General features: G+C 37.6%; 1 protein-coding gene and 1 non-coding gene across 2 annotated transcripts in view; both read right to left on the bottom strand.

Annotated features, from left to right (window-relative positions):
* The window catches only part of LOC113336902 (NAD(P)H-quinone oxidoreductase subunit K, chloroplastic-like), a 1450-nt gene extending 452 nt beyond the window's left edge, over positions 1-998 (bottom strand). Inside the window, exon 1 of the mRNA XM_026582603.1 lies at positions 301-998. Within this exon, the coding sequence (XP_026438388.1) occupies positions 301-910 (610 nt within the window). The 5' untranslated portion in view covers positions 911-998. The remainder of the gene's footprint in view (positions 1-300) is intronic.
* A 6704-nt stretch (positions 999-7702) lies between these two features.
* On the bottom strand, positions 7703-7776 carry TRNAW-CCA. Its single transcript has one exon. It is a non-coding gene; the product is annotated as a tRNA-Trp (tRNA).
* Between the last annotated feature and the right edge of the window lie 12224 nt (positions 7777-20000).

Raw genomic sequence — 20000 nt, 5'->3', positions numbered from 1 at the left:
TCCAAGCAGACAAACGACCCTGCATTTTTTTAATCTCTCCCGAATTTTCATTTGTATAAGTAGTTCACGTTTACGACGAAATTTTTGAAAATTGAAGTGAAGGGCATTTGCTATTCTTCTGCACAAAAGAAAAGCATTCTCCCTAATTCACTAATTCATGGGAAGATACTGAACTTTGGTATTTTAAAAATGTTTCATAAGGTATCTCTGAAGTAGATCGCGATTGATAGAGTAATCCTTGATCATAATTTCCAGTATGCGTGCTACGTCCAACATAAAACTTGTGAGTGGTAGTAAAACATCGATTATTCTGTTGAGACCCAAATCTATCTTCGTAGATTTCTCGAGATACCTTCTTACGAAGTTTTGTTATAACATCGATAACTGCCTCCAGTTTAGGAGGGAAACCTGGAAAATAAACATCCACAGGAATTAGCTTATGAACTCCTCGAACAGTACTATAATAATCAGTACTGAACATCCCTCCTGTAATAGTGCAGGCTCCCATAGAAATTACATATTTTGGTTCAGGCATTTGCTCATATAATCTTACTAAAGAGGGAGCCATTTTCATTGTTACTGTGCCGGCTGTTAAAATTAAGTCCGCTTGCCTAAGACTCGATCTTGGTACCAAGCCATAACGATCAAAGTCGAAGCACGAGCCTATTAATGAAGCAAATTCAATAAAGCAACAACTGGTACCATACAGAAGCGACCATAAACTGGAGAGTCTTGACCAATTTGAAAGATCATTTGATGTAGTTGAAATAACTGAATTTTGGGTTGTTTGATCAAGTACTGGAAACTCAATGGAATTCATAACTGTCTCAATGTCATTTTTTTCTTCTTTTTCCTTTTTATTGTCTGAATATTCAGGAGCTAAGACCATTCCAACGCTCCTTTTCGCCATGCATAAACTAAACCAACAATTAGGATAAGCACGAAAATTAAAGCTTCTATAAAAACGGATACACCCAATACATCGAAACTCATCGCCCATGGGTAATGAAAAACCGTTTCAACATCAAAAACAACAAAAACCAGAGCAAACATATAATAACGAATTCAGAATTGTAACCAAGCGTCGCCCACTGGTTCTATGCCTGATTCATAACTAGAAAGTTTCTCCGGTCCTTCGCGAGTCGGGGCTAAAACCCCGGAAATGAAAAAAGCCAAAATAGGAATAAGACTTGATATTATTAGAAATGCGCAGAAAATGTCATATTCGTAAAGCAGAAACATAGATGCACTCCTATGAATGTGGAAAAAATATATATCGTATTCCTCGATTCGATCTGGAATTTGAATTAAGCTATAACTGTTTAATCGAAATACCAATGAATTTTGATTGAACTCCCCAGTTTTTTTGCTGTGGGTCATTCTTATTTCAAGGTTCATCGAGTGGAGTCCTATTTTCATTTATTTCAATTCCATTTCGATATGCTAGAGATATATTATGCTCTTATTACAAAATTATCGTTTTTATCTTGTCTCAGATTTTCTCTAAAAAAAAAGAGAAAAAAGAATTACATATTTTTTTAGTTATACTTTATAGAAATTTTTTATTAAGATTAAATTAAGATACTATTAAGAATATTAAGAATTCTATATGGATGTTATATATTTTATGAATATTCATATAGTAAAACCGAATGGTATTGGTTTATTTTTTTCATTAAGATCCAATCCAGTTAGAGGATTGTTGTTTCTATTGATTAGATACTGAAACTGAATGCATCGCCATATTCTATTTTTTCCTTGTTCTAGACTTAATGGATTTTATTCAATGCCTTGAATTGAGAGAAACCCTTACATATAACAATCATAGGGTTCTATCCCCAATTTACCATTTTTTAGTCTGTACTACCTCGACCTGCAACCCGTCTCCCCAAAAAAGAATCGGGTTATGAAATTAAAGCTCGAAGTCTTAAAAGAAGAATCTAGAATATCGGTCTTTAGTACTTGACTTGAAATGGTTCCGAAAAGGCGGGAATACTTATTAATGTAATAAAAATTAGTTTTAAAGTAAGACCAACCACTGGGTTAGCCTTCATGCAAAAAAATATTTATTTTGAACGAGAACCCTACACAACGAAGTATATCACAACGGGAAAGTAAGCCGAATCCTAAATAATTCACAGAATAAACTTCTTCTAATCGAATCGCGCTTTATCAAATCTAATGATTCGACAGACCAAATCCCCCAAACAACTCATGGAAATAGACATAGATGCAAACACTAATAGAGTTAGGAAACATTCATTATCTCTGAAACAACGAATTGAGTTCTGCTCCCGAAAAAACGATGAGTTGGGGGTTTTTAAACTCGTCCAAGTGCAAAAAGGAGACCTCAACCTTCTTGCATAAAGTCAGCATCGGTAGAATTGGAATGGTGAGCAATTGGGTTGGGGTATATTGAGATCTATAAAAAGATATTTTGTACAAAAAGAAAAGGAATATCACAAACCTTTTGATCCTGGATAGGAAAACAGGAAAAATTTGTGTGTAATTCATCCACAAAGAAGAAAGGACGGGTTTTTTTATCCGAGATCAAAAAATACCGATTGGGCCCAGTGAAATGAATTTTTTCCGCTTCATTCTCACCCACGGGGGTTGCTCGGAGCATGTGATAATTATTCTATTTCGATGGGACAAACGACCGTCCGACTACAACCAACAAACAAGATTGAGGAAATGAAAACTATACAAATTTTTAGGGCTATACGGACTCGAACCTTAGACCTTCTCGGTAAAACAGATCCAACTTTTTATTATCGAAATGATTCGAACTGTTCCAAAGACCCAACATGCATTTTTTTTGCATTGGGCTCTTTGATCAACTGATATAAATATCAGATAGTCCGCCATACTTTTTCTTAACAGAAAGATAACGGGATGGCTCCACGTGCTCTGATTCATTATTTAGATTATGATCCAGAAGCAATACCAAAGTGTTTCAAAGAAGAGTTACCTTGACGTAGGTCTGCCTCTGGCCTAGATTAACCTAAGTTAAATGGAGTCTCTATCGCTCTGCTCAAAGAGTCAAATATGAAACTTCATACACCTTAAAGTTCATAGTACGAAAAGATATTTTTTTTGAGGTCCTTATACTCATTATGCCTAGCATTGAATGGGATGTGTATTCACCTTATCAATTATCGAATCAATGATGGGTTCTTTTTGGAGCCTAAATTGGCACCCAAGAATTTTTTTTGAGGTCCTTATACTCATTATGCCTAGCATTGAATGGGCTGTGTATTCACCTTATCAATTATCGAATCAATGATGGGTTCTTTTTGGAGCCTAAATTGGCACCCAAAGCGGACCGAACCAAATATTTGTCAGGATATTGTTCCCTCGAATATATAGAGTAAGACACCGATTTATCAATAAGATCAATTTTGTTGATTAAGATCAATTTTTTTGATTGCATGATGGACTCCCCTGAAAAACATTGGCGCGCGTGTAAACGAGTTGCACTACCAAATGAGCTATAGCCATTGTGATAGATAGTTTATCATGGAAATAATTTCTTGTCAAGATGAATCTTCTATGATCCAACATGATAGCTTCTGATCTGTTTCCTGCCAAGAATTGGTATTGCTTAGAAATAAGATTGCATCTATAATTCATCGATATGACAAGCCCCTTTCTTTCTCTTTGTGATGATAAATAACCTACTTAACCCAGTGGTTAGAGTATTGCTTTCATACGGCGGGAGTCATTGGTTCAAATCCAATAGTAGGTAGAACTTATTAGATACCGGAGTAATTAGTATCTAATAAGTTTTTCTACCCACCCTCCCTTTTATTTTAGTTTCACAAGAAGTGCCATTACAGTTGATTCGACTCAATCCGCAGAACCAAAATATGGTGTATAAACAGAATTTCCTTTTTTATTGGGGCGCACCTATTTTTTATGAAATTTCATTCATAGCCTCTACTCGCGTCCTAGCTCGTCTGACGGCTAAATTCGCTTCAATTGTTTGTCTCTTTCCCTCAGCCCGACTTAAGTTAGCTTCAACTATTTCAAGAGCTTTCTGAGCTTCTTGTGGATCAATGTCACTACCCTTCTCCGCATCATTTACTAAGATGGTAATATCATTATTGCCTACTCTAGCAAAACCACCCATCAGAGCGATTTTTAACCATTGGTCATTAAGGCGTAGTCTCAAAATACCTATATCTACAGCTGTGGTAATAGGGGTGTGATTTGGTAATATACCTATTTGGCCACTATTAGTAGATAAAACAATTTCTTTCACTTCTGAATCCCAAACAATTTGATTCGGGGTTAGTACACAAAGATTTAAGGTCATTTCTTCAATTTGCTCTCCACTTCTATGTTCACATCCTTCGCGGTAGCTTCGTCCATGTTACCTACCAAATAAAAGGCCTGCTCAGGAAGACCATCTAATTCTCCGGAAAGGATCAATTGAAACCCCCTAATGGTTTCTGCTAGACCAACATATTTCCCTGGAGAGCCCGTTACTTCTGCTACGAAGAAGGGTTGTGATAAGAAACGCTCAATTTTTCGTGCTCTTGCTACGGTTAAACGATCCTCTTCAGATAATTCGTCCAACCCAAGGATAGCTATAATATCCTGAAGTTCTTTGTAACGTTGTGAAGTTTGCTTAATTCTTTGCTCAATTTCATAATTTTCTTCACCAACGATGCGAGGTTGGAGCATAGTTGACGTACTATCAAGAGGATCTACTGCTGGATAGATACCTTTTGAAGCTAGTACTCTTGATAATACGGTAGTAGCATCTAAATGTGCAAATGTTGTGGCAGGGGCAGGGTCGGTCAAATCGTCCGCAGGTACATAAACTGCTTGAATAGAAGTTATAAACCCCTCTTTGGTAGAAGTAATTCTTTCTTGCAAAGTACCCATTTCTGTACTAAGGGTATGTTGATAACCCACAGCAGAACGCATTCTGCCTAATAAAGCAGATACTTCGGATCCTGCTTGGACAAATCGGAAAATATTGTCGATAAATAGAAGGACATCTTAAAAAAAAAGCGATTTGAAACATCGGAGCAATAAGGGCCTCTTTTTGTTATGAAATAAATAAAAATCTCGTTGGAAAAGTAAGAGCTCAACGGGACCTTACCCCTCGAATTAAAACAAAGGGGGTAAGGTCCCGTTGAGCTCTTACTTTTTCCTGTCTACAACTCAGTTCATACTATATATTACAGGGATGAACCCAACCCGGAATATGAACCGTAAAAGAAAATACCTATTGAACTGATCACAGGAATACCGGCTACAGTACCTATCAACCAAAGAAGAATCCTTCCAGTAGTATCGGCCATTTACCCCACTTCCCTCCACATTTCATCAAGTGGTCATGCTAGAGACATAAACAGCCATGGATAATTTTGAGATGAGATCCTTCCGAGTGGGATATAGAGAATTCGCACTATTCTCTCTCTTTTTCTTAATTGAAGAAATAATTGGAAAATAAAACAACAAGTACAAAAATGAGTAATAACCCCCAGTAAAGACTGGTACGATTCAATTCAACATTTTGTTCGTTCGGGTTTGATTGTGTCATAGCTCTATAATTCAATTCGGGTTAGGTTTATCGTTGGATGAACTACATTGCTGATATTGACCCCAAAAAAGAAACGGTAGGTACAGCTAGTCCGTGAATAGCTAACCATCGCACTGTAAAAATTGGATAGGTTCGATCTATAGTCATTGGGTCCTCCTAAAAGGATCTACTAAATTCATCGAGTTGTGCCAAAGGATCAAAACGGCCAGTTATTAATGGAATTCCTTGTCGACTCTCTGTAAAATACTCGTTTGGCCGAGGCTTCCAAACACATCGTAAGCTAAACCCGTGCTGACGAATAACCAACCCGCAATGAATAGGGAAGGTATAGTAATGCTATGAATGACCCAATATCGAATACTGGTAATAATATCACCAAAAGCGCGTTCTCCCGTGCTTCCAGACATGCTGAGCTCCACATATTCTTGTACAGTCAAAGGGGATCGATTCCGTGAAAGATGGGATCAGTAAGTGAAAACCCACGGATCTTTAATCTTTGTTAGATCGTCAATAGTGTACCGAAGGCATCTTTAGAGTATACCGAATCAGTATAGCTACCCTTCTTCTGACACAACAACGCAATTTCAATCAGTATCCAAAAGAAGTGTTACAGAAATTCTTTCTTCCTTTTTTGTTCCTTATATATAAGGATGTGCTATTCAACCGAAAATTTCTGTGTTGTAGTAGTATAGGGTTCTTTTCATTACTAGCTTTGGGATAGAAAATGAAGATCTGAGAAAGCTTGAGTCCGCCGGGTTGGTTCTAATAATTAATGAAATATGTTATCATATTCACACAATTCTATTATATGCGAAATATAGAAACTTCTTTTCTTGGTTGTATAGAACGGGATTTTCTTCGAATCCTTTCAGTTCAAGGAATGGATTAGTAGTACAATAATAGGAGAAGATAATATTCGACCAAAGAAAAAAAGGAAGAATCAATCAATATTTGTGATACAACCATTGTCGTATTACAACCAAAGGTTCTTTTCCTTCTTGACCTAGATACAAGAGAGGGATTCCCTAATATGGAAAGGCGACATGTAGAACCTAAAAGGAAAAGATAATAGAATGACTAGTCTTAGAATTGAGTTGTCCCAAAATAAAGCTCTTATTTCGTCCAGCGATCGTGCGATACTTTTTTCTTAGCATTTGTGAGATATTATGTACAATTAAAGAGCCTTTGACTTCATTTTATGAGGTGAAAGGTGTTGTGATAAGGTCCTTTGCTCCAAAAAGGAAACTTTATTATATACAATTTATAAAGAAATGATCAAAATGGAAAAGATTTTCGATTTGATTCCATAGTGATTCAAAAAGAGTTTACTTTATGAAATGAACGAAATTTCACTACAAAGTTTGTTCTTTTTACTTTACTCAATATTACTTTACTCAATAGTTGTTCAACGAATCTGTTGATTCAAAATAACGGAATCAGTAGATGTTATAGATGATGGATCACTAGATCAATCTTTTTTCTACTTCTGTCACCCTATCTTTGTTAGTGCCGTCTATAATGATTGATGAGTAAAAAACTTTTATTTGGAGCAGATTTTGTCAGTTTATTTTTGTTATGTAATGTAAACTTAGGTAAATGTTTTATCACCATATGTATAAAAAGAACGTATCTTATTTAGCTCCTTTATGCCTACTCTAACTAGTTATTTCGGTTTTCTACTGGCGGCTTCAACTATAACTCCCGCTCTTTTTATTGGTCTGAGCAAGATACAACTTATTTGAAATGAATTGAATGAACAATTCAGAAAAAAACTTTTTCTGTGATATTCTAGTTCTAGGTATTCTATAGTGACTTCCCGCGTCAATTGCCAATTCTTGATCATTCAGATTCATTTCTCGATTCGGATTTATATTTAAGAATAGATATTACCTCTCTTATTCCCCTTCAAACAAACCGAAATGATTGAAGTTTTACTATTTGGAATCGTGTTAGGTATAATTCCTATTACTTTGGCTGGATTATTCGTAACTGCATATTTACAATACAGACGCGGTTATCAGTTGGACCTTTGATTAAGTAACATCTCGTTTTTGATTGACCTCCTCCTTTTTAATTCACAGGAGGTCAAATTAAGGTTTCTGTTTAAGTTGGTGGAGTTATTTCATTGTAATTCGAGAACAGAATCACGCTCTGTAGGATTTGAACCTACGACATCGGGTTTTGGAGACCCACGTTCTACCGAACTGAACTAAGAGCGCCTTCTTATCACAATAGATAAAACCATAAAAAAGTATTATCTTTGTAGGCCCAATAAACTTTGCATGTCTATAGTATCATAATGTATGTACAATTATGATCGATCTCAATTACTGTCCGCGGGAAAAGTAATAGGTAGGGATGACAGGATTTGGACCCGTGACATTTTGTACCCAAAACAAACGCGCTACCAAGCTGCGCTACATCCCTTTCAATTGGTATACAGTGTCATTGTAGAGAATCCCTTTCTTGTTTTCCACATCATTATTTCCCCCTATAATAAAAAATTTCGCTTGCAATTTGTTCTTTTTGGTCTCATATAACATATAATAAAAGAATTATTTACATGTGAAATCCGTCGGATAAAGAAATGAATATTTGTCGTTAATACTCAGGAAGAGGAGGGCGTCTTTTTCTATTTTAAGGAAAGGGAAATCTTATCTACCGGGTCGTTGTATATATCCATTTTTGTTAGGGATTTTACGTACTAATACAAGTGATCCTTAACTACATATACATCTGATCATATATGTATTACAATAAAGAATGAGAATTTGCAATGCGAGATATAAAAACATATCTCTCTGTGACACCTGTGCTAAGTACTCTATGGTTCGGGTATTTAGCAGGGCTATTGATAGAGATTAATCATTTATTCCCAGATGCGTTGACATTCCCATTTTTTTCATTCTAGTTCTAGTTATTGACATGTGAAGGGATGAAGAAGATTAGTGAGATAATAAATTATCTGTGACTAATCCTTCTTCCTCTCTTTGTTTTATTCTTTTTTCCCATTTTATTTTCAAAATATAGAAGGACAGAAAAGGAAAAAACAAAAGTGGATTCAATCTCAGTGAAACTTGGGTTAGACTCAAAGGGCCTAAGAAAATAGAAATAAATGGGATCTAGGGAAACTAAATAAATCATACAAGATATTTAAATGAAATATTGTATGTACTAGGATTCAAAATAATTGATAGTTAGGAATTGTTGTATCATTATTTTTTTCATTATTCTCTAGATCCGTGCATTTAAAGTATACCAACCCTAACTTTCTTTTGTTTGCATACTGGTATCAACATTATACATCCATACAGATTGAGAGATAAGGGAAGACCTTGTGTCAAAAGAAAGAAGTCTTGGTATGAGAAGAACAAGCCGCGCAAAAGAGTAACAAAGTGCATTGTTTGTAAAGGTCTTGATCATAACATCCTTACCTGTCAAGGTCCTCCAGTTGGGTCTAACCCCAAGAAGAAAGGTGTTATAATGGAGTCTTTTGTTAATGGGGATGAATTTTGTATTACTGCTGCACCAACAAAGAAGATGAGGAAGGCCTTGTCTGCACCAAATACTGCATCAACATCTGCATCAAAGAAATAAGCTGAGGTACCACCATTGTCAAAGGGAAAAGCAGCTGCTACTACACCATCTACTTCTTCAGCTGGTTCCTAGAAAAAGGGTAAGACAACTGCACCATCCTCCTCCACTGCACCCAAAAGGAAGGTAACACATTCATCTACTTCTTCTACACCTTCATCTGCCTGTTTTAACTAGACGTATCATGGTACTGTTAATATTTCTAGACAAACAATTAACATTTATGAACCACCATCAAAAAGGGTTAGAAAGCCTAACTCTAAATATCAGTAATATCAGAAATGTTGGTTCCTGTTTTCCCTTATTTCTTTTAGCATTTATTTGAACAATTGAAAGTTTGTAATGGCAGACATACTAGTAGTCAGTTTCTGTTTTAAGAGTCATGACAATATTTTATTTATGAATCTATGGTTTTTAAAGTATGGAGACAGTGATGCTTTTATTTGTTAATCTAGGTTATTTCATTTAAAATACTCATAACTGCGAACTAACATTACATTGAGAAATACTTTTAATCTGTTACATTAACTTTGTTGACATGGGTTAACTTCTAATTCTGCACTTTATCTTTAAATTGTGCACAAATTTGATCTTCAGAATTGTACAGTTGCTTTTGTTTTTCCACAAAGATTGCATCAGAAACCCATTGGAAATCTTCACACTTTTGGCATTTTAGGTACCCAATACCATAATTCCATGATGTCTGAGCTATGTTTAACATCCTCACCTTAGTTGAATGGCATTTGGGGTTGATACAAGGAGTCTGTGACCAAGGACAGTCAGCAAATCTGTGATCACCAGTACAAGCATCACAACCTCCCTTGTACTGAGGTGCTATGGATTTAACTGCATCAGTAGGTCCATCAAACCATTCAAAATATGAACACATTGGATTAGAACAAGAAAGGAATTTCTTCCCTGAATTGACACCATCTTTAACCTTTAGAAGCTTTCGAATTCCATTACAAGGAACTAGTTTACACCATGAGTAAATCCAAGGAAAATCCATGGATTCATGATATTTTTCGCTACACATTTCACATTCCTGCATTTTGATTAACTATAAATTAAAATCTATGCTACATATTCTAATGATGCTTCTTTTTTATGGAAATTGAACTTACCATTTTAATGCTTGAGCTAGCAGCCATTAAAGTTGATGAAGAAACACTACCAATATACTGTAAATATGTTTTGGATCACCACCATATATAAGAGTACTTCTGGTGAAAAATGGTCGTTATTTTCGACGGTCGGGATCTGTCACCGTCCGTTTCATATCCTCGGACTCGTGTCACCATCTAATCATTTTGGACAAGATGGGAATTTTCCAATATTTGAGGCTAAGATGGTAAAATTTCATGACTCGTGCGTGTCACATGTGTCGCAGATTCGTTGAATCTAGTCGCGAAGGACATAAATGTAAATTTTCCACACGTGCGGGTACACATGTGTGCTTTTTTGACTAATTAACTATCTCTAACGTTAAAAATAAGGTTTTGGGGCATTTTGACTTATTTTTTAACGTTCGGGACATTTTGACAAGGTGATGTTCGTAATTGGGGCATTTTGCCTCTTAACCCAAATATCTGAAGTTAAAAGACAGAAAGGTAAGAAAGCTTCCCTGTTGAAGCTGTTTGTTCACGAGCCGAAGGATGTGTCTTGGTACTGTACATGACTTTTGGTGATTTGGCCATGTGCTTAAAAGTAACCTCTGTTATTGACGACTTGCAAACTCCGATATATGCATGTTATTCAAGTTTCGCCATTATGTAGCCCCTGGTATCGATATACATCGCGTGCCCCTGTGAGTGATCCCATTGGTGTTGTTTCCAAATGAATTCTTCAAGTACCACTTGCCCTTGACAAGCTAAATCCACTGCCAGAGTTGTGATGCCCTTGCAGCTTTCATGTATGATCGTTCATAATCTTAGCATACACGTTTCCCTGCAATACTAATCATTTCAAAGTAGGCATTAGTTAATATTCCATATCTATCGAACACACTCGGCAGGGAAGGTCATCGGGCCCAATGCCATGTCCCGACTGAGGTATCTCATCACTGGTGCTTTGATCCAATGGAAGTGTATTAGGTCATTTCTAGATTTAATATCCCCAAGGTAGTTATCAATCAACTAGCATGGGAAAGTGATTTTGGCCACTTGCGATGGGGGCAATGTTGTATGCTCGATTGTCAAGTACTCATGCCTTGACAATCGGACATTGGTTTCCAACCACCAGGACCCTTAATCTACCTCGGCACTTGCACACTGCCACTGCCCCGAGTTCGAATAGCTCTTCGAATGTAAGACATCTCGGCACTTGCACACTGCCATCGACCCGAGTACGGATGTCCATTCGAGTGTAAGTCACCTCGGTACTTGCACACTGTCGTCGTCCCGAGTACGAATGACCATTGGTCGCATTAACAACCCAAGGCGTCCCCCAGGTTATTTAGTTTGTCATATCATCGCCTTATTGTTGTACGTTTCATGCAACACACTGTGTTCCACAGATATTCAATTTCAGTCCCGCTTGGTTGCCACAATTTGCAAGTTCTTTCCTTGATCTTGGAGTTATCAGTTGTCTCCCGTCTCCCGAAGAATGCCTTCTCCTACCGTTTGTCCCCATTTCGTCCGTTTCAGGCTTCTTTTCACTGGTAATCAGGCTTGGTGTCTTCACTGCCCCAGAACAATGGGAATTGAACCGATATTCGAGATGAGGCACACAGATCCGAAGTATGTGTTAGATTGTTGTCGCTCGGTATGAACTGCTGTTGAAATTGGTTGCAGAGTTCTACTCCCCCAAAGAAATTTCACTGTGCCATACAAAGATTTCAATAGGCAGTCAGTCGTGTTATTTCCCGAAGTTGGTATTTTCATTTAGTCGGCTGTTGTTGCGGGATAATCGATTCCAAGCTGGAAATGATCCGTTCTCATCCGATTAAAGGTATGCCCGAGTTGTTGCTTGTTCACCCCTGCTGACTTACTCCCAACTCATCGAATTACAATGGAAGCAGCCGTGGCTTGACTCTGAATTGCCCGATACACACTTGGTGATGTTTCTGGCCCGAGATAGCTAAGTTCTTGGACAGAATTTGTGTGCCCTGAGCCGTTCTCTTTGAAGTTCAAACGACAGGGACTGATTAGTTGATGGTGAATCTGCGAATTCTATATTCCTGCTCAAATCCCCTTCGTGTCGAGGATCTCTGGGGTTGACGTCATTCAACTGCAACATTCCGAACGTGGGTTTCCGACGTTGATCTTCGTCTTATTCAGTCAACCGTTTATTTCTCGTTCGATCAACGCTTCACATTAGAAGAATATCTCAGTCATAAGCTGCTCTTAGTATCGCCGACTCTTTCATGTCTATGGACTAGCTGAGGAGAGAAGTGACTGCTCGTGCACTGTGGTTCTCAGACATCCGAACACGATTGAATCCCGCCAGATTCCCTCAAAGATCCCTGTGAATTCTAGTTACGAGTTAGTAACTGCGAAGAAAGTCTAACCACAAGGCAGTATGCGAAGAATTATCACAAAAGTTAGGTACAGGTCAATTCATATTATCACGCTATAATTTGCGTTTTGACGACAGTTTCTGCCAATGCCTACGAAATTCAGTGAAACAAATTATCCTCATAATTAGCTACACATCCTATTCAACTTTCATAGATCGATCACATCTGACTATATTTTCATAGGGGATTCAAGAGTATTCACTAATTGAAATGAAAACTACTATCTCCGTTTCTGGAGAAGTGATACTTTCACATTTTTTTCATTTTAGCCTAAAGCTATTACCTACGTAATCTAATCTGCTCCTTTTCTGGAGGCCAAATTGAAAAAGTGAAAGTATCACTTTTCCAGAAACGGGAGATTACCATAAATCATAAACATAAAGAGTGTTTCCTGTTTAACTTGTTGCTCGCGTCGTGTTTAGTGTGTCATTACCATGTTATAAATACCGACGGATGTATATCGAGACTGGAAAAAAGCATGTGACAGCGATTTCTGGCTTCCAGCAATGTTACTGGACGTAGCACTCCACTAATTATGTCAGACCACAGTTTAAACAACAAGCACTCTCTTAACGGTTTAGAGTAAGCCAGAATGTTAAAGCATGGTCTCAAACACGAGCATTTGGAAATAACAATATAACTGCACTTAAAGGCTTGATGTTCAGACTTTTTTAGATAGTTTGTACACGTCTTAATCTTCCCACGAATTTTTGCAGATATGACTTAAATTATTAACTATCAAATATCAGGAGACACGAAGTTAGGGATTCTCCCCTTTTTATGAGTTGCTCGCAGTCTGTCTGGCATAGTGATTCGGGATGAAGTGAATTGGATCATTTTGTTGTGCATCCATCGTGCAGATTCTTTAAGCGATTAGTCTTTTTGTTTGGCTTTTCGAACTTCTTGTTGTCCCGAGACGAGTTATCTGGAGCCGAGGCCAGAGGCGGTTTGGAGCATGCATTGAACGATCATGCCACTGGAGAAAACGAGTATGGATTGAATTGTCATGCCTGGAGTAGTGATCGAGGGGTTGATCCAAGGTGGTCAGATATTAGTGGAGTATGCGAGTCCGAGTTGATCGTGTGGGCACTTCTTCTCCATATATTGGGTAGCGACCAGAAATGGATTCTCACATTAATAACAAGTTATCATTCTCGGGTTGTCACTTCCCATTTATGATCTTTGCCCATTATCATAACGTGATTGTGTAGTCCTTTATGATCTCTAATGAGTGGTTTCCTCCTCCTCCGTCGTGGTTGAAGGTGTACTCATTATAATCGTTGGCTTAGATGGCACGAAATGACATACTCCGAGATTGGGCTGATCTGAGATGGTTGATCCAAAGCGATTGTCTATAACAGCATTCCTCCGAGACAGTTTCGCCCAAGGTTCAATATATTTCATCCCCATCGTCACTTTTCTACAACAACAAGCTATTTTAAGTGAGTATCCAAGAAAGAACATAGCCCAGATTGCACATTCGACATCCCAATAGTAATAGTACCACTAACGACATTACCCATTTTCCCCAGAGTCAGGACAAAGACTTGGTACTTAATGTTTTCAAAATAACATGATCTATTTTAACAATTGCATGCAAAATCAGATTTGGGTTATTCACTAGGATTTGAATGTTATAAACAAACAAATATGAATGTTATAAGCGCTGTATTGAATGGACTAAGTGTTTGAGAAAGGTGGAACTTAGATTTTGTTTCCGATGGATGATGCCACGGCCTGCACTTTCATAAGTGACAGTTCTTGACACTCCCCTTAAGTTAGAGAAGTAATTGTCGTTGCCGTGATGCGTTATTTATGCTAGAGTTCAACACCCTCCGCTGCGTGGATTCCCCCCTTCGTTGCATGCTTCTAGTGGGTTCTCCCAGTGTTGAGCTGTCATGTCTGGTGTTGACCAGAGATGGAATCTTGAGCCTTCCCGAGAAAATCACGTCCGAGATGGTGATTCATGGTGATCCGATACAAGAAGCGTATGTGAGTACGAGTTCATCGTGTGAATTTTAGGGCTACTATAAATTTTACCAGCTCTAAATGTATACACTGCACATCAAATAACAAAATCTGATACATGATCCTAGTAATGGTTTTCACATACAAAATTCTAGAAAAGAGAGTAAAAGTCAGTTTCCAAAGGAATATAGGGGGGTCAACTGAGTTTCCAAAGGAATATAGAGGGGTCAATTGAGATTTCAAAGAGATTTAGGGGGGTCAGCGGTTACAATTATCATTACCTAGTACACTAACAACCAAAATTGAGTGGGGTCATACAAGTCCGCCTCTGGCAGAAGCGATTTTGGTCCGAGACAGATGATCCAAAGTGATTATTCATAACAGTATCTTCCTGAGATGATTTGGCCGGAGGTTCAACATACAACTAAAGAAATTTCACTCCCTTCAGCATTTTCAGCTACACATTACGGCGCGATCCGCACTTCCGAGGTGGCTTGGTCAGAGGATTGTTTTTGTCTCCATGAGCAAAGTTGCCCCTCCCTGGGAGTCTATGTCATCACCTGAGGCTCGTGCTCACGCTGTCAATATCGTTATGCTTCTCAGTTGATACTCGGGATTGAATTTATGCACCTGCGACTTTCAATTCGGATGAGCAATGATTTTAAAAGCCAAATTGCTTCTTTAACAACACAGGATTATCAAGGTAGGCGACAAGTTCAAGTATATTGTCATTATGTTTATGAATTAAGCATGTTATCATGACAGTTAACTATAAACGGTTACTGTGACAATCCCAATAGTTATACTTGTATCTCCTTGGGAGTCAAATGCAACGTCAAGTTGGATCAGGTGGTAATGAGGTTACTCAAGTGAAAGGCTCATAATCGTTAAACATGGATAGATAATGGACGGTCTCTTCTCAAACAATATAGCCAGACATTATCTTCTCCCAAAATATCTCTCATACTTCTCATTCAGTGCTATTTTACCGTGACTAGACACTAATGCAAGATTGAGAATTTGTAATTCATAGCTACAGGTAGTAGAATCAATTCATATTTGCATGCCAAACGTCATGGGTCTATATTCTCAAATATCTAAAACAAGAACTATTCATGCCGATCTCCCTTGTACCAGACTTATATGAAGAAGATTTTAAATAGCATTCATCAAATTAACTCGCAGAATGGGGATTGAGAAGGTAAGAATGTTCCCTGTTATAGATATGTGCAATTCTGGAATGAACCAACTTAATTTTCCCGAGCTGAGTTCCCGAAGTGAGTCAATTGTAATCTTCCCGAGGTGATCCATCCGAATTGATCTGAAGTGACTGCCCTATCCGATATGGTTCACCTTTCCCGATTCAAATGAACTGACCCGAGCTAAGTGTTGCAGGTGAATGGCCGATATGATAGTTCCGATCCGTTACTTGAGTATCTGCCGGATTTGACCTGACACGAGATGATTTTGATCCGAGTAAGTTAACTGATTCGCCCCGATGAGGAATTACACGATGCTATGAACAGACTTGGTCGAGTGGGTCATTGATCCGAGTTAGTTAAGTGATTTGTGATGTCACGTCTGGAACGAGCTGATTCCACCAGAGACAATCTGGAAGTGGTAAGTATTCTCCTCCCGAGTTAGATAATCCGATATTATTGCTGCAGATGAGCTGGTCCGAGATATCTAGAGTAGCTCCGATGTAACCGAATGGCTAGCGATGTAACGCAACTAGCTATCATGAACAACAACAATCCCCATCCCATCCGAGATGGTTTTATTTCATACGATGCTGAGAGGCCAACACTTCACAAGTTGAGTATGTGAAATCTGAGGTAGTTTCTCCAAGGTGCAAGTTAATGGGATAGTGATGTCCGGAGACGGTAGTGAGTTTCCTTTCAAAACTCATGTTAAGAGTCGCTTGATTATGTACTAGAGTCAACTTCGTATAGGTTAGCTTGAAAGTATTAGGATATGAGACATTACAAGTATTGCGAAGTCTTGAAGATGTGAAGAAGCAAGGAGCTACAACGACAACAATCATCCTTCCACTTGAGTTTAGTGATATTTGACTTGAACTGTTTCATTCCCTAACGTATCTTTCAAGTAGTGCATATTGAAAACAAAACTGCGAAGCATATTTGAGCTCTAGATAGACATAGTATTAAGGAATACAATACGAGGTTTATTGCTTAACCATTAAACTTTGTAGATAAAACATTGTCATAATCATCTGAATGCTATTGTGATTATGTATGGGTATGAGGTGAGGATTTCATCCTAGGGAACAATGTTTTACATGTGTTCTAAGGAAGTAAATTCATAAACTTGTTTGTGAACCGAAAAGGAAATTTCCAGGTGTTATTGATTTTTTATTCATTGCATATCTTATGAACAACCAATATGTGTGATTGAGTATAACCGCTCACAACTTGTTTGTGTTCTTGGTAGAACTATTCACAAAGGCCTGACTTATGTATTGGTATGACTTTTATTAGTGAAACCGATCTTAAGTAATCACCTGAGATGGTATGATCGGATTTGTGATTTTCTGTCTGACCATATATGAAAAAGGGGAACCGATCCTAGTAAGAGGTGCAGTACATCACGAAGGGGAACCGATCCTTGTATGGGGTGCAGCAAGGTTTATAATCAGAGATGATTTTGCGGCATTTTTTGTCGGAAAATGGTGGACTGCAAGTTGAGGCAGAGGGAAGAAGAGAGGTTGATGGCGATTCTGGACGAAGAAATGATAGAATACATTATAATGAAAGTCCAGTTTACTATTATATCGTTCGTTTCTAAGAGATTTACATTATTTATCAAAGTAGGGTGATTTAATTGAGGGTTATTTAGTAATTTAGTGATGTTCTAACAAAAATGCCTCTTTTCTTTATATTAGTATACTAGATATGACCAGTGTCGTAACGGCCCGGGCAACAGATTTGATCAATCTATATAACAACACATTCATGGTTATCTGGCATGTCGTATGCTTCTGGTCGACTAAAAACATTGATCAATTTCTTAAAAAACGACAGTACTAAGTAAAATAAGTAAAATCATGTGTTTGGCATGAAGTAGAACTTGTTAGCACACCTCAATATTACATTCCAATTACACGATTAGTTAGTCTTGGTGGTTTAATTGGTAACCTGTAATAACCCTGGGTATTTGGAGCAGTGGATTGACCGATTTTATTTTCTGGTAACTATGACTCGTCCCATCAGTATGTTCTACAATCTTGCAATCCGAGATTACATTGTTAGTCGGAATCAACACCGACAATCCCGTTAACATTCAAGCAAAATAAAAGAAATATCTAATTTATCATTAGGGCATACACTAAATAGCTAGGAAACCCAACAAACTAATCATTCACGGGATTTCACACAATTAGTATGTTGTATAAAAAAGATTCAGCCATACTAATTCCATGTCCGTTAATGATATTCTTGTGAGAAAATTTGGCCTTTTACATTATTCACACATTGTATTGTCTATGACAAAAATCTATGTTATGACTTGCAGGAAATATTAAATTGACGGTTTCTTATTTGCAAGTTGTTTCTTAAAAAACCGTGTACCCTGAAAATACCACCCTTAAACAACAACTTAGAGACATCAAAAAGACATCGATATTTGAACTTGGTAATCATGAAAATGAATGATCAACCTGAAAACCTCCATGTTAATGCCAATATTGCCAGAGACCCAATACCCAGATTAGGGACTCTTCTAGTCAACCTGCATGTTTGGTAGTATAAGGACACCTTTAAGAGACCTGCAAATGGACATAGATAAGAAAATTGTATACACATAAAAATATCAAAAGCTTAGAAACCTCCAAACGATTGCTTTAACTTAGCATTTCTACAATAGCCAGAAAGTTCAATAAAGCAAAGGACATCTGGGCTACATGGGGTCGTGTCATAGGGAATTCTAAAATTTAACTTTGTGATTGGTAAGCAACATGCTAGCTATAATGCCAGGACAGAAACTCAGTGAAAAATAATGCAAATGGAATCTTCGTTAAGTATCCATTCAATGACTCCTAAGCACACACTTAGTATTTTCTCAAGTAACATTAAATCATTGCCTTACTATATTGTTGTTTGCCAGCATCATCTCTAAAAAACTCTCATCATGTCGGATACATTATTTTTGAGTCAGTAAGTACATTTCTAAAATGAAAGCTATAATAGGGGTAAAATGATATGTAATGGGATCACCTATAACTTTGGCCATGCACTTGCTGCATCCCAAACAATACCAACCTTTGTTAGTTATAACTCTGGTTGCACTTGCTTTGACAATGATTCGGTTCAGTGCCTGCACACAATGGTGATTACCCATATGTGATGTGAGCTATTTAACCACAGTTGAGAATATAAACACATGGAATGGAAGTAATATGCATAGGTAGATATGCACCTATTATTTGGAGTCCCACTTGCATTCCAACAATTCAAAAATTGTTTTTGTGTTATCTGGCATAGTAAGGTCAACAACGTGTTACCTATTTCGATCAGGATGTGTTATTTGTCAGGATGGTGTTATTCGGAAAGACCTGATGTACATCCAGCTTAAACAATGAGAATTTACAATTGTCTGCATAACAACCAAAAATTATAATCAGAGCATACATGTCATACCTTTCTATCATGTCAAGAACCTCAGGAATGGCAAGGTTAAAAAATACCTTAGTTGCATTCGTGAAAGACAAAGAGTACTTGCCTGACCAAACAAACAGGGTCATAAATAATTGAAGTTGATAAGTAATGGACATTTAAAATGAGCATGTGCGATGAATAGTACCCTGATATTTCAGGACATAAGTGGATGAGACGACGACAACCACGGGTGTGTCCTTTATTCCTTTAGTGTCCTAGTTACGGTTTAGCTCAGTTGTGGCCTCACCCCATAGGGTTATCTACTTATCTTGACATTGTTTCCGCTGAAAATGGAGAGGGTGTAGGTGTAAAGTTAGACTCTGTACAGGTAAGCAGCGATTACATAGAGTTAAAGACGCAAAGCAAGAGAGTTGGTATATACAAACACCTCAAGTTTTGGAGAGTAAGGTCGTGCATCATGCAATGCTGACCATTGGGTCTCTTCATGTCTTGCAAATTTGTGAAACTGATTAGCACACCAATGACATCTGTAGAGGGGGAAAAAGGGTAACACAGTGTAAGGAAAAAGTGGGAATATCTTAGGAGATACTTTAATCAACAAATGAGTGGTTACACAACAATGATTACCCCAAGGTATGTGTTTGTAGAATGCGACTCCAAATCTTCAAATTGAGAAAAAGTGAACTTCTTTTTCATCAAAGAATAGTGAATTTGTTCAGGGAATATACCC

Source organism: Papaver somniferum, unplaced genomic scaffold, assembly GCF_003573695.1.
Source record: "Papaver somniferum cultivar HN1 unplaced genomic scaffold, ASM357369v1 unplaced-scaffold_154, whole genome shotgun sequence".
In the NCBI taxonomy this organism is placed as follows: Eukaryota; Viridiplantae; Streptophyta; class Magnoliopsida; order Ranunculales; family Papaveraceae; genus Papaver; species Papaver somniferum.
This window is presented reverse-complemented; position numbering and strand designations above follow the sequence as displayed.